Source organism: Geotrypetes seraphini, chromosome 5 (genome assembly GCF_902459505.1).
Source record: "Geotrypetes seraphini chromosome 5, aGeoSer1.1, whole genome shotgun sequence".
NCBI classification, from domain to species: Eukaryota; Metazoa; Chordata; class Amphibia; order Gymnophiona; family Dermophiidae; genus Geotrypetes; species Geotrypetes seraphini.
In genome coordinates, this window is record NC_047088.1 from 151,938,457 (window position 1) to 151,952,064 (window position 13,608).

General features: G+C 39.6%; 1 protein-coding gene across 6 annotated transcripts in view; it reads right to left on the reverse strand.

Moving 5' to 3' along the window:
- Positions 1-13,608, reverse strand: part of KIAA2012 (KIAA2012 ortholog) — a 262,432-nt gene that overhangs the window by 164,125 nt on the left and 84,699 nt on the right. For all 6 annotated transcript variants that reach the window (XM_033946967.1, XM_033946969.1, XM_033946966.1 and 3 more), the window contains 2 exons: positions 7,431-7,583; positions 578-748 (listed from right to left, as the gene is read on the reverse strand). In XM_033946967.1, coding sequence (XP_033802858.1) covers positions 578-748; positions 7,431-7,583 — 324 coding nt within the window. The remainder of the gene's footprint in view (positions 1-577; positions 749-7,430; positions 7,584-13,608) is intronic.

Sequence of the window (13,608 nt, forward strand, 5' to 3'; positions counted from 1 at the left end):
CAGAAGCTCAGCAGGAGATAGCCAGCTATTTCCCACTGAATATCAGCAGATAGCCAGCTAAATAGTATTTGGTCAGGAGCTGTTCCCAGCTAGCTAATTATTGCTGAATATCAGGGAGATTGTATCCAGGCTGAAGACTGTCCTATGAAACTCCATTTAAACATTTTTCTAATGTAAATAACCTCAGGCTGGACCGTCTTTCAGCACCTGAGTGCCTTTCTGGATCCTTTACTACCTTAACTGACCTTTTTTATCTTTGTACTATCATTTTGATATCCTTTTTTTTTTAATTTAAAAAAGGCTGGTACCCAAACAGAGCCCTGTCCTCCAAATATGACATGAGAAATGCCTCATATGACAGTCGGAGGACATCTTAATTTCTTGCTTCTACCCTCTGTTTAATGTATGCCAACATGCACATGGCTATAACTGCTGCTACCTGGTCGTGCATACTCTTTTGTAGTTCCCCCTCAATCTGTCCCTCTGTCCCATGTAAACTTATAGAAAAATCTGTGGTAAAATCCCCCTCCCTTTCATGCAAACATCATCATGGAAAATACATGTGATTGAGGGTTACCTCTTAGCTCTTCTGGCAGGGCCCCTCTGATAATTTCTGTCTGGATAGTTCTGGTGGTGCTGTCATTGGATGTCTTGCTGTGTCTCTTGATATTCCGATGCCTTGCACGCTTTTGTCTATTGACAGGAAGGAGCAATTCTGGGGCTACAGGCTGGGTGGCTAAGTCCACATCTTGAGAAAGAGAATAAGAATAAACAGAGCATATAAATAAACCCTTTCTGTGAAAAAAGGAGTGCTTACTGGGCCACAGCATATCATAGATATGTTTATGAAGCAACAACACTGGAGCCTTCATTGGTTTCCTTCTTTAGTGCTTAACTCACTGTAGATTTTGGCACCAATGAGAATATGGCACTGAAAACAAACTATAGGAACCACCACTAGATACGAGATCACCACACAATGCTTTTGAATTATGTGCTCTGCCGACCCCAGAGTGGGAAGGACATTTTCTATTAGGAACAATTGATGCTGCATATTAAGCTCATTAAGGATGTGATTTTATAAAAGGCCTCAAAGATTTGCAGGCTGTTACACAGATAAGTTACATTCATTTTGAAAGTCAACTTAAAGGGATGTAGTTATTAACTCATGCTGTTTTAGCACAGGTCCCATTAAAAAAATGAACCTTAGGGGCCTTTTTTACTAAAGCTTATCATGTGCTAATGGACATTACGATGCGCTAAATGCCACATGGCCCATAGGTATAAAATAAGCAATGCAGCATTTAGTGCACTAATTCTGTTAGAGTGTGCTAAGCTTTAGTACAAGTGCCTCTTAGTTTGGATTAACAGTAAAATAAGGTTCAGTTCCCTCAGCAGCTCCCAGGACTCTGGACAAATCACGTAACCCTCCATTGCTCAGGTTCAAAATAAGTACTTGTATATAATATGTAAATTGCTTATTTTGTTAGTAAGGGCTCATGAAGTAGAAAAATATTAGAATTTCTTTTTTTAATTTGTGTGTGAGAGAGAAGGGAGAGTGGTGACCTGACAGGAGCAGCTAAGAAAAAAATTAAGTATCATGGGGAGGAGCCACTGAAGATGGGAGTCCTTTGTTGCTCCTTGTGACCCTGGGCAAGTCACTTAATCCCATCATTGCCCTAGGTAGACTAGATACAATTTGAGCCTACCGGGACAGATAGGGAAATATGATAAAGTACCTGAATGTAAACCACTTAGGATTTAAGTGGTATACTGTATAAATAAATAAAAAAAAAATCTCAGTAAGCCAAAAGCTTACCATTGCTAGGGGAGAGCACCGACACACAGGACCTAGGACTTCACCAACAAGTGTGCCTGCATCTCCCCTTCTTGTCTGTGGAGAGTGGGGATATATCAAATCCCATCCCATTTCCCTTTACAAAAAAATATTCGTTCTGGCAAAATTAGGCGGTATAAGAAATTTCAAATCAATTTTCAAACTACCTGCACCCAAATGAAATTGCAATTTGAGGTACAAGTATTTAGGTCACAAAAATGTACTTGCCTAGTCTTAAATATACTGTATAAAAACATGCATGCAAATGAAACTTATGATGCTGAAAATATAGTATTGAATAATAATAATAATAAATAATAATTTATTTTTATATACCGCCATACCCATGAGTTCTAGGCGGTTCCCAACAGTTAAGCATAGTACAAACAATGCAAATCGTTTGTGATTTAACAAATTAAGTGCATTCATTATAAAAGAAATGCATACAATATGAGAATACAACAATGTTAAAATAAAGTGAAAATTTATAAGAATAAGATGCATTAAAAACCCAGCTTGTTAAATAATTGAATTTTTAACTGTTTTGTAAAATCAAGATAAGAAGCCTCTAACACAGGAGCATGGAGCAAGGATTCTTGCTTCTACTGGAGTGGCAAATGTTATGGCTCTACAAAAGCTGTTTAGCAGTAGACCACTTATCTCCTCCCTCTCCCTCCCCTTCTCCTCCATCACCGTGTATCATAATCTCCTCCCTCTCTCTCCCCTTCCTCTACATTCCTATGCACCATCATCTCCCTCTCTCTCCATTCCCCCATCCCTGTGCACCATCATCTACCTCCCTTCCTCTTCCCTCCTGAGGTCCGACATTTTTCTCCTCACCTTTCCACAGCCTGGCATCTCTTTCCCATGGGCTGGCATCTCTCTCTCTCTCTCCTTCCTGCAGTCTAGCATATCCCCTCCTTCCCTTCCATTCCCTGGTCTGGCATCTCTCTCTCCCTTCTTCCATCACCCTTCTCTGGAATCCTTGTGTCATCTCTCTTCCCTCCCAGTATAAGATTTCTCCCTCCCTTTCTCCTTTCTGTCCCTTGCAGTGCAACATCTTTTCCCCCCCGGTCTGCGTTTTCCCCTGCTCTCATCCATCACCATCTCCACTCCTGAGCTAACTTAAAACAACTCCAGGGGACTCCGCAGTCCAGGCATCTCTTCCTCTTCTGACCATCTCCCTCCCTCCCTCTCTTCTTTACCCTCACCTTCACAGTCTCCTTTCAAAGTCAAAATCTTCTTTTTCAGAGGGTCCTGGCATGGCAGCCATTCTCACAGGCTGTCAGAACTGCCTTGAAGCTTTCCCTCTGCCGTAATCTGCCCAGGAAGAAACAGGAAATTGATTCAAAGGGAGGCAGATTACAGCCGATGGAAAGCTTTGAGGTAGCACCAGTAGGCTATGAAAATGGCTGCCATGCTGGGACCCTCTGGAAAAGAAGATTTCAATTTTGAAAGGAGACCCCGACTCCCATTCCAGCCTGACCAGTATGACCCTGCAGGGCAGGAACAGGATCAGAAAGCTCAGGCTGAATTCAGGCAGGACTTAGTACATAGCACTGGGAAAAATGGTTTGGTCCCTTTAAATCCTCCATCTTTGAAACTGCTGACCAAACAGGTTAGAAGGCAGCCTCAGCTGCAGAAAGCCCTTCCCCCCACGTAGGGCTGGGCGTGGCACAGCAGTTCTTGAGCATTTAGAGAGCTGGCTGCCTCAGAGAAGAGGGCAGTCTAAGGAAGCTCTCATGTTGAAAGAGCCTCCACCTCTTCAAGAGCCAGCAGTCATGGAAATGCTGAACCCAGAGACAGAGGAAGCTGCCCAGACAAACCAGGAACCAGAGGAGATGGACGGGAGTGCTTTGCCAGAGTTTGTGCTTCCTGAAGAAATGGAAGTAAGCTAATTGGATTGTGTACTTGTTTTTGAAGTTTTCTTTTTCTGGACTTTTTGAGTTTTGGCTGTTTGGCTGCTGGGACAATTATTTAACTGCTGTTATGCTTTGGAGAAAGTCACTGCTGGAGAAGTGAATTTTCTGTGTATGCTAGAAAAAGGAAGTGTGCTAGTAATTTATTCTGCTTGTTCGCAAGTGGGGGGGGGGGGGGGTTGAGAAGCCAAGATGGCTACTCCAAGCTGAGGCTTGGCTGCAGTGAAGCAACACTAGCAGTGTCCTTCTTAAGAGTGGAAAAATCCTGAAGGTTGGGGCAGGATCTGCCCAACATCTATGAGGTGGGATTTAAGGGTTTATTTTGCTCTTTGCCTTGACAAGGGGCTGATTTGGCAAATCCACCAACCTTCTGCTCCTTAGTTCTGGAGAGAAGAGTAGATCTGCAACATTGCAAAGTGATAGGTTTTTTTGTGTTTGAACTAAAGACTATTGAAGACTATATTATGATTTGTTCTATTGTTGCTACTATTTAGTAGGACTTACCTGGGACATAAGTTGAACACTTGGGGAATTAACCAGACCAGGCTGGTGAGTGCAACATTATTTTGTTTCTGTTATGGTTGCTGTTACTTTTGGATTTTTGCTTTTCTCGCATTTTGTTTTTGCCCTGACTGGATAATAAATAAATTTGAGTTCATTCTTTTTGATACTTACCTGTGTGCTGCCATTCTGTCCATTGTCCACAAGGTAAGCTCTTTGGTCGCCGGTACAAGAAAACTCTTGTGAGCCGCTGCGGGCAGAGCAAGAAACACCACCCAACCAGATAATCACTTCTTCAGTGAAAACAGGAACTTTATTCTTCAAAAATAACAGAAAGCTTGTCAGGATGATTCTGTTCAAGAACATAAGCTCAAAGTCACTATGGCCAAATCTTATATAAGATAATAGTCCCTGTGGGTGAATCAAATAAAGGGAGACCAAAAACATACAGCAAAGATCTTCCCCAGCAGAGTTGAGTCCACATTCACTTCACAGTCCAAAAGTGTAAGTAACAAAACAAAGAAAAAAACCTCCAAAACTAAAACAATCAACTCCAGGGCTGTACCAATTCAGCCTAAGTCAGTGCAGCCGCACCGACTACTTCAGCAGCGACGTGCTGGTCAGACAGTGTGCTCTGTGTGGTTTTAAATTGCCAGTAACTAGGCCCACGATCCCACCACAATGAACACGGGGCAAACCCCACTGCCTCTGACTGCCACAGTCCACTTTCCCTCACCAGGGAAAGAACAATAAACTTTCAGGAAAAAAAACCAAAAATCAAAATGAAGTCCTTGCACAGTTCAACAAAAGAGCTTCTTCACTCTTCAGCTGGCACAGAGATATCCAACACTTGCAAACAAATCAGCAAAGACAAACTTGAAGTACTCACAGCAACAGAGTCAGTTACTTGCTTTTTATATAGCAGACTTCCATGGGAATAACTTCATTAGGCAACTCAGCATTTGTCTCAGGGATCAGCTCTAGCTCCATGGCATGTGGTTCCTCCAGCAAACTAAGAGGTAGTTCTTCTCCAATCTCTGTCAACTCCATGGATTCTGGAGGTTGACTGCTATCAAGAGCTCTCAGTCCTGAGCGCTGTGGCCTGTCCTGCTCCTGTTCCTGCTGCCTCTGATTCTCAAGAAGCTTAGTTCTCAGGGTTAGCAGTCTGCAGCCCTGCCCCAAACCCTCAGGTGGAAATGATTTCTGGGTAATCATCCTGGGATTCTGAGGGGGATGGGAACCCTGCACTCCTGCTCTCCCACTCCCTCTACAGGACAAGGAAGGAAAGTCATCTATTGGCTCAGGATAAGATTTAAATGTGGGTATTTGAGTAGAGCCTGATTTAGATCTGGCACTGCTCTAGGGACACTCCTAGCAGGCATAGGCTGCATATCACAATATATATATATATATATATATATATATATATATATATATATATATATATATATATATTTATACATTTTTTTGTAATAATCCATGAATCACACAAGAGTACACCTAGAAAAAGGCAGCATCTTAAACACTTCAGTGAGCACCTAGAACATCAATACAGCTTTGTAAAACTAAACAAGCCAGATTAATACAGATCAATCCTGAACAGTCAATGCTAACAGAAAACAATGTCCTTTTCAAACATACAGAACACAGATACACCCTCGTCCAGTATGGAATAAGTAATTATAAACTAAAAATAGAAATATGTAGACAACAGTTAAACTGAACCGCCAAGAAGCCAGACTCTGCATACAGTGACCACGCTTCAAACTACCCCTCCCGTCACCTCAAAAAATATTGCAGAAGAAGATGTTTGAGGCTACCTTGAATATCAAGCTCCTCGCCTCTGGAACTAATTGCCAATACAACCCACCACATACCTTGATTTCAGGAAAAAAAATTAAAAAATACCTCTTCTCCCTATAACTCTCTTATCTTAATCCCTTTCTCCTAATAACCACCCCCACTCTAATAATGTAACTTCCAAACTTGATCTAATTCTTATTGTAAACCACATAGATTCCTTGCAGAGAATTGTGATATATAAGACACTATTGTTTGAGAAAGGGCAGCTAAGTGTGTTATATGCTAAAAAGCAGCCATAAAGGACATACATTTTAGAAGATAAAAAGGGCATTTTGAATTTTGTAAAGCAGAAGGAGGTCACTAAGAAACTTCTGAGATTAAGGTAGCAGAGACACAGGGCAGTAATAGCAATTGAGTAAGTAATTTGCATATCCAAAACCAGCTGGGAAATTATTTGCATCTTCATGGATTGTGAGCTGATGTATGTATAAGAAGAACAACTTCATGGGAAAAAGGATTACTGAATGCTTTTAGAAACATTTTGCAGAATATTCATACAGAATAATTTGAACATTTTTTTCTCACCCTGAGTACAAATAAACTATAAATGAAGGACATTCCAAGCTTCAAGCTTTGATTAACCAAGTTATTCCAGATCTTAGCCTGGACTGGAGTTTCTTAATTGACTCTTTTCATGTTCACTGGTACTGTTGTTTAGACAGGTGGGGCTTGACTGCACAAAGATATCCATGTGGAAAATAGGCATGGTAGACTTAGGTGTTACTAGACATCTGAGATAGGTGCTGGTAAATTAGGCTAGGTAAACCTAGCCTAATATACCAGTGCCTACCTCTAGGACACTGAGCGATGCCAAAGTCTTCTTAGCCAGCACTAGGCATGTTTCTATAAATATGCCTAGTGGTTGATTGACAACCACATGGAGCAGCGCCTACAAAGGTGCTGTTTATAGATTCAGACCCATAGTATTTTAATACATCCTCCTTGTTCATGAGAGATCCTTCAGTGTGACAAGTTTCATAAGGGATGTCCAAAGTTCTCTTTCTCCAATTTTTTCAAATCTTGGAATTATTGATATTGAAAATAATAAAAAATAAAAACAACACTTATTAGTTTCACAATACTATATACAGTAGTATGGTGTTAAATATCTTTTTTGGCCAGTTTTTTTGTTATTGTAGTCACAATAGCTACCCAGCCATGGAAGACATAAATGTAGAGTTTCCCTGCTAACCGAACTAACTGATCTCTGTTCCAGTTTCTCTCTTTTCTGGCATTCACCCTTCTTTTTCCAGCGTTACTCCCTTCTAGTTTAAGGTCCTGTTTGGTCACTGAAGGTAAGAAGGAGCTACCTGGGTATGTGCTAGAGTTCCAGTCAAAGTTCATCTGCAGGTTTCTAAATTCTTCCTGTGGAACTTCATTGGAAAATGGGCCATGCAGTGAAGGCTCTGGATTCTCAGAGTTCATGATATCAGATTTATGACCATCCTGGGGAGGTTCTGCAACTGAAAACAAAAACAAATTTATGGCCGTGTCATGATTTATTTTATATGAATGCATTGGAGCTACTGAGGATCATTTTCTATCTTGTGCTGTTTTTCTAATTTCTTTATATTGAAGCCAATAAAAAGTGCTATTGATCCTCACAGCATGCTAAGCTATGCAACAAGTTGCAGTCAATGAACCTGCTGGGTATCACCAGATACTCTAGCCTTGACTTCCAACTTCCAGTACCTTTGAAGTATCTATTCCACCTTTTTCTACAGGAAAAACTCTCAATAAGAAAATGCCAGATCTAAAACTCAGTATTGGAAGTGGTCATAGTACTTGGGGGAAGACAGAAATCCCAGTAATCATGCAAAGTGATACCTATGAGAAGGATTCAGGACACAGATGTTTGCCAGATTCAGAAGGAAACTAAAGGGGTCTTTTACTAAGCTGCATTAAGCAGCTAGAGCAGGTTTTATCATGTAGCAGAATTCAGCACAGATCCACGCTAACCTTGATTACTGTAATTCCATCTATGGGGAAATCTCTACTAACCAACTTAAATGCCTATAAACTCTTCAAAATACTGCTATTCATTTGCTTTACCATACTCGATGTGTTGATCATTTGACTCCTTTTCTTATGCCTACACTGGCTGCCGGTTTTCTACTGTATTACTTTCATAATTCTCTGTCTCACCCATAAGATTCTCTACTCCAGCCACCCCCTGTACCTGTCTTCTATGATACCATATATACTCAAATATAAACAGAGATTTGAGGGCCAAAATAATGGCCCAAAAATGAGGGTCTCGGTTTATATTCAAGACAGTGCCCATCTGCCCCCCCCCTCTTGGATCTGTTGCAGGCCTTCTCCAGGCCTGCCGTAAGCCCTGGTGGTCCAGTGATGGGTCGGGACAGGAGGGATTCCTCCCACCTCCTGTCCCGATCGACTGACACATTCTATCGCCCTTCCATCTCCCAGACTTTTAAAAAACTTACCTTTAAAGCCCTGGAGGTCCAGCGGTGAACTGAGGCAGCAGCAATCTTCCTACTCTCCTGCCCAGTACAGAGACACTATCTGAAATGGCTGCCACAGGTTCTCACAGCAACCTCGTGAGACCAAGGAAACTCACAAGGTTGTTGTGAGAACTTATGACAGGCATTTCAGATAGTGGCTCTGCCAGTCAGTGGTGAAGGATCCTTCTCATTGGCGAATCAATAATCAATTCTTATGAGATCCAGGTTTCCTGGATTATATTACTAAAATTGATGTTTACTTTGAGCACAATGGTTGTCTTAATCTCCCACAATATATTATCTGGAAAGCCTTCAAAGCTACAATTTGTGGAGCTATCATATGCTGCTCATTCTAGGAAACAACAAGCAGATGAATTATACTCTATGGAAACAGATATCCACCGGATGAAGAAGAAATTACTGCAGTATTTCTCATTTGACAAACTCTCTAGTCTCCAAGCTCTAAAATTTCAATACAACAGGATATTATTATAAGCTGGTCATGCTATCTTTCTTCAGAAATTGTGATACTACTCAGATAACAAGATGAGTAGAATGTTCGCCTCCTATCTCAATGGTCAGCACTCTAGACAACGAATATCAGGTTTACGCTTAACTAATGGTGAGGTATATACACAGATTCTATCTATGTTTTGGGACTTCTACTCTCACATTTATACTTCAGAGATGAGCAATTCTTCTCTGGTTATATCTCAATTTCTCTCCTTTTTTCCTGGATCACAAAAGCATTTATGATAAATTCCATATTTTGGATGTACCCATCATCCCAACAGAAATCTACAAATCTATCAATGTGCAGGCTCATCAGAAAACTCCATGAGCTAATGGTTTTACTACTAAATTCTATAGAATCTTTAACGAAAAACTAGTTTCTTGCTTACAATCCCACTATCAGTCTTTCTTTGACTCTTGAGAAATGCATGGAATATTTGCTGAAGCCCATATTATCATTATTTGATAAACCTGGAAGAGACAGGCTTTAGGTCAAAAACTACAGACCCATTTCTCTTATTAATATAGATTGTAAAATCTTTGCTAAGATTTTGGCTACCAGACTCTAAAATGTTCTGGAGGGACCTAATTCACATGGATCAAACTGAATTCATGGTCCAACGACACTCTTCTGTTAATACTAAAATGTTTTGCCATCTGCTGCAGGTTGATAAATCTATGGTTTCCAGCCTTCTCAGTATCCTTGGATGCCAAGAAGAGCTTTGACAGAGTGGAATGGGAGTACTGGTATCTCTTTTCCACTGTGTCATGGAGGAGATTTGATTCCTCGTTCATCAATATGGTTAAAGTTTTATATACCTATCCCATACACATCTATTTGTGAATGGTAAGGTATTTGCCCTTTTCGCTCTCTCCAGGAGTACCAGACAAGAGTGTCTCCCCTATGTCCCCTATTGTTCAACATTGCTCAGGAGCCTCTGGCAATTATGATTAGGGCACATTCTGATAGCATAGGATTCCAATTGACTTCCACTATTGTTAAAATGTCTATTTATGTGAGTGATGGACACTATAAGAAAGAATCAATAACTACTAATAGATGCTGTATCTTCCCTATGTGCTAGATGGTCCCCTCTTCATTTGTTGTGATTGGGGTGGCTAGATTCTATCAAAATGACCGTTGCTCCTAAAATCCTATACACCCTATCTATGTTGCCTGTTCTTTTTCTGGTGCATAAGATGCAAGACCGTATTATGTTAAACTTCCTTTGGAATAACAAACAACATAAAATAGCACTACAAATTCAAAGAAATCCCAAGTGTCTTGGAGGTGTTAACTATCTTGACTTTTACAGATACCACTTATCATTCATTCTACAACAATGCAGTAATTGGTTTGATAATTCATATATTGGGAAATCACCTTCATGGCTCTTATGGGAAAGAGAACTTATAGGATCTTCCCTAATAACATGTTTGATGTGTTCTAGTCTCTTTCCGAGGTTATGATGTAATTTGGTGTTTGGATCCTCCCATAGGGTTCTCCACCTATGCAATGCTAAAAACTAGCTGGAAACACTCCTGAATGATCCCATTGTGGAGAAACACTAAGTTTAAAATTTCTGGAAATCCTTTTATCTGACCTACTCAGGTAGACAATTGGTGATGTTATATATGATTTTCGTCTTCTGACATTTGCTGAATTGCAAAGAGCATATGATCTTTCTTTCTCCCAATACTATCGATGGGTGCAATTACAGCATTGTATAAGATCTTGATCTAATGATTTACAATCTCTGGCCATTGTTCCAGATCTTATAGCTGTATGTGGGCTTATACATGCTTCAGGTCACCCTACTGCATCCTTTTATAGATAATTTGGGATGAACTACAGATGACTCACTCAGAGGATGAATGGATTATCCAATATGAGATGTTCAAAGGCTGCCTCAATTACCCAGTCCCTTTATTTTCTCTCTCATAGGATTTCTTGGACTCCTGTTAAACTTGCTAAGTTAGATTTTTCTAAGCTCTCCCTATGCTGGCACTGCAGATTGGTACCAGGGACTCTGGATCATATGCTCTTCTTTTGTAATAAGATTCAGCCCTTTTGTCAGACAATACGAGGGACCACTGAAAAGTTCTCAGCCCAACCAACAAAGTTTGGGTAGTCTCTATCAAGGGATATACACTTAGTTCAGTGATTTTCCACTTTATTTGTTCCGTAATTTTCCGATGGAAAGAAAAAAATGGAAAATCACTGTTGTTGGTTGGTCTATGAATTTTTCAGCAGCCCCATGTATGGAATACTATAAGGTTTTTAAAATTAATGAGTCTCTATCCTATTGTATTTTCTTTGGAAAGCAAAGGCCCTATCCAATGGATTACCTCCGTCTCAGTCCTGTCTTTTCAACATAATGATAACAATTGCCACTCAGAACATTCTTAGTGCCTGGAAAGTCTCCTCACATCTGATGGGACTCAAATCTGGCTTACTGCTAAGTATGAGGCAAGGTAGGCTGAATCCTGCTTAAATGTTTTGTACCCATCTTTTGATGCTTTTCTTATGTTATTATGTAGCTCTGCTCCAAACCCCTGGGGTGTACGATATCTCATATAGCTGTAGTCAAACCTACATTGGTGAAAACTATAGAAGAAAGGTTGAAAGAGTAAAAGGGACAACACAAGCTATGCAACACAGAAAAATCAGCTGTAGTTCTCCAAGGCAGGGAAAGGGGTCATACGATTAGCTCTGAGAACACAAAAGTTCTGGAGCAAAAAGACCACTGGTGGCCAAGAAGAATCAAAGAGGCAATAGAGATAGTAAGACACCCCAATAACTTCAATGGAAATTAAGGGCTCTCCATAAACAAAGCATGGCAACCGCTTATCCAAAAGAAATTCAGTGCAAAAAATGACTGGGGCCAAGGACAAATGCCTTCTCCTTCCATCTAAAAGTTTTTACCCCCTTTTTTCTGACAATTTTAAAAAATGTGGCTACAGACTTTCCAACGGATGTTCCTGCCAAAATTCAAATTTATGTTACCAACAAACTTTCCCATCATAATTCAAATCTGAGACCAACAAACTTTCCCGCTATATTTCAAATTTGTACCAATGAACTTTCCCACAAAACTTTCCCGCCAATGGGCCTACCAGTTTTCAATCAGGCCAGTGAACCCACTATATATAAAAACAAACTGCAGACCTCACAGCATACCCTGAAGAAAGCCACTGAATGATGGCTGAAATGGTTCTACCTACCCAGACACGGGGAGACCTGGACAAATGTAACAATTATGTAGCTCCATATTTGTTTTGTTCTGGGTTTTTGCTGTATATTTCAAAGTTAATGAGAACTGTACCGCTTTCTTTAAAATCAAAACTGTTTGACTGGATCATGTCATTATTAGAAACAGGGATGTTTCCAAGGGAAATAGGTAAGATTTTAATTACTCCCATTGTAAAAGATTCGAAAAAATCCATTACTAATATAGCTAATTTTAGACCAGTTGCCTCTATTCCATTATTTACAAAAGTGATAGAAGGTGTAGTCAATGCACAACTTGTGGATTATCTAGATAAATTTGAAATTTTACAAAATTATCAGTCTGGTTTTCGATCAGCATTTAGTACTGAGACAGTACTGGCCTCATTAATTGATCATATTTATACTTTGTTTCAAGTGCAATCATTTTACAATTGGACTTGAGCAGTGCTTTTGACTTGGTTGACCATGACATTTTATTATCATGTTTGGAATCTATTGGAATCTCAGGAAAGGTATGGAATTGGTTCCAAGATTTCCTAAAAAATAGGTCATATCAGGTTGTTAGTGCTGGGCAGTTTTCCACTTGGTGGGTAAATGAAAGTGGGGGTCCTCAAGGATCACCACTTTCTCCAACTCTATTCAATATTTATTTAGCACCATTGGGTCATTTTCTATATAGTTTACAAGTAAAATTTTTCATTTACGCAGATGATATTTCAATATTGATCCCTTTAACTGCGTTTATACCAGAAATTTTAAATCAGATTTCTTTCATTCTTACACAAGTGGAATTCTGGACTTCTAGTTTCAAATTGGAATTGAATCCAGATAAATCAAAGTTTTTTTGGCTAGCCCTAATGATAAGCTTACTGAAACAATGCTTACTGTAAACGGTCAAACCTATCCAATAGTCCCTGCTTTAAAAATATTAGGAGTTACATTAAATCGTGCTTTATCATTTAAGGCTCATATAGATTTATTGGTCAAAAGATGTTTTATTACTCTTTGGAAGTTGCGTACCATTAAAAAATATTTTGAATTTATATCATTTAAAATACTGGTTCAATCATCAATTCTTTCAATATTAGATTATTGCAATGTTATTTTTTTAGGTACTCATAAAAAAACTAGTTGATTAAGATTAATTCAAAACACAGCAATTTGTTTGATCTTTAATTTAAAAAAAACATGATCACATCAGCTCATATTATCAAAAACTTCACTGGTTGTCGTTCTAGGCTAGAGTGTTGTTTAGATTTGGATGTATTTGTTATAAAG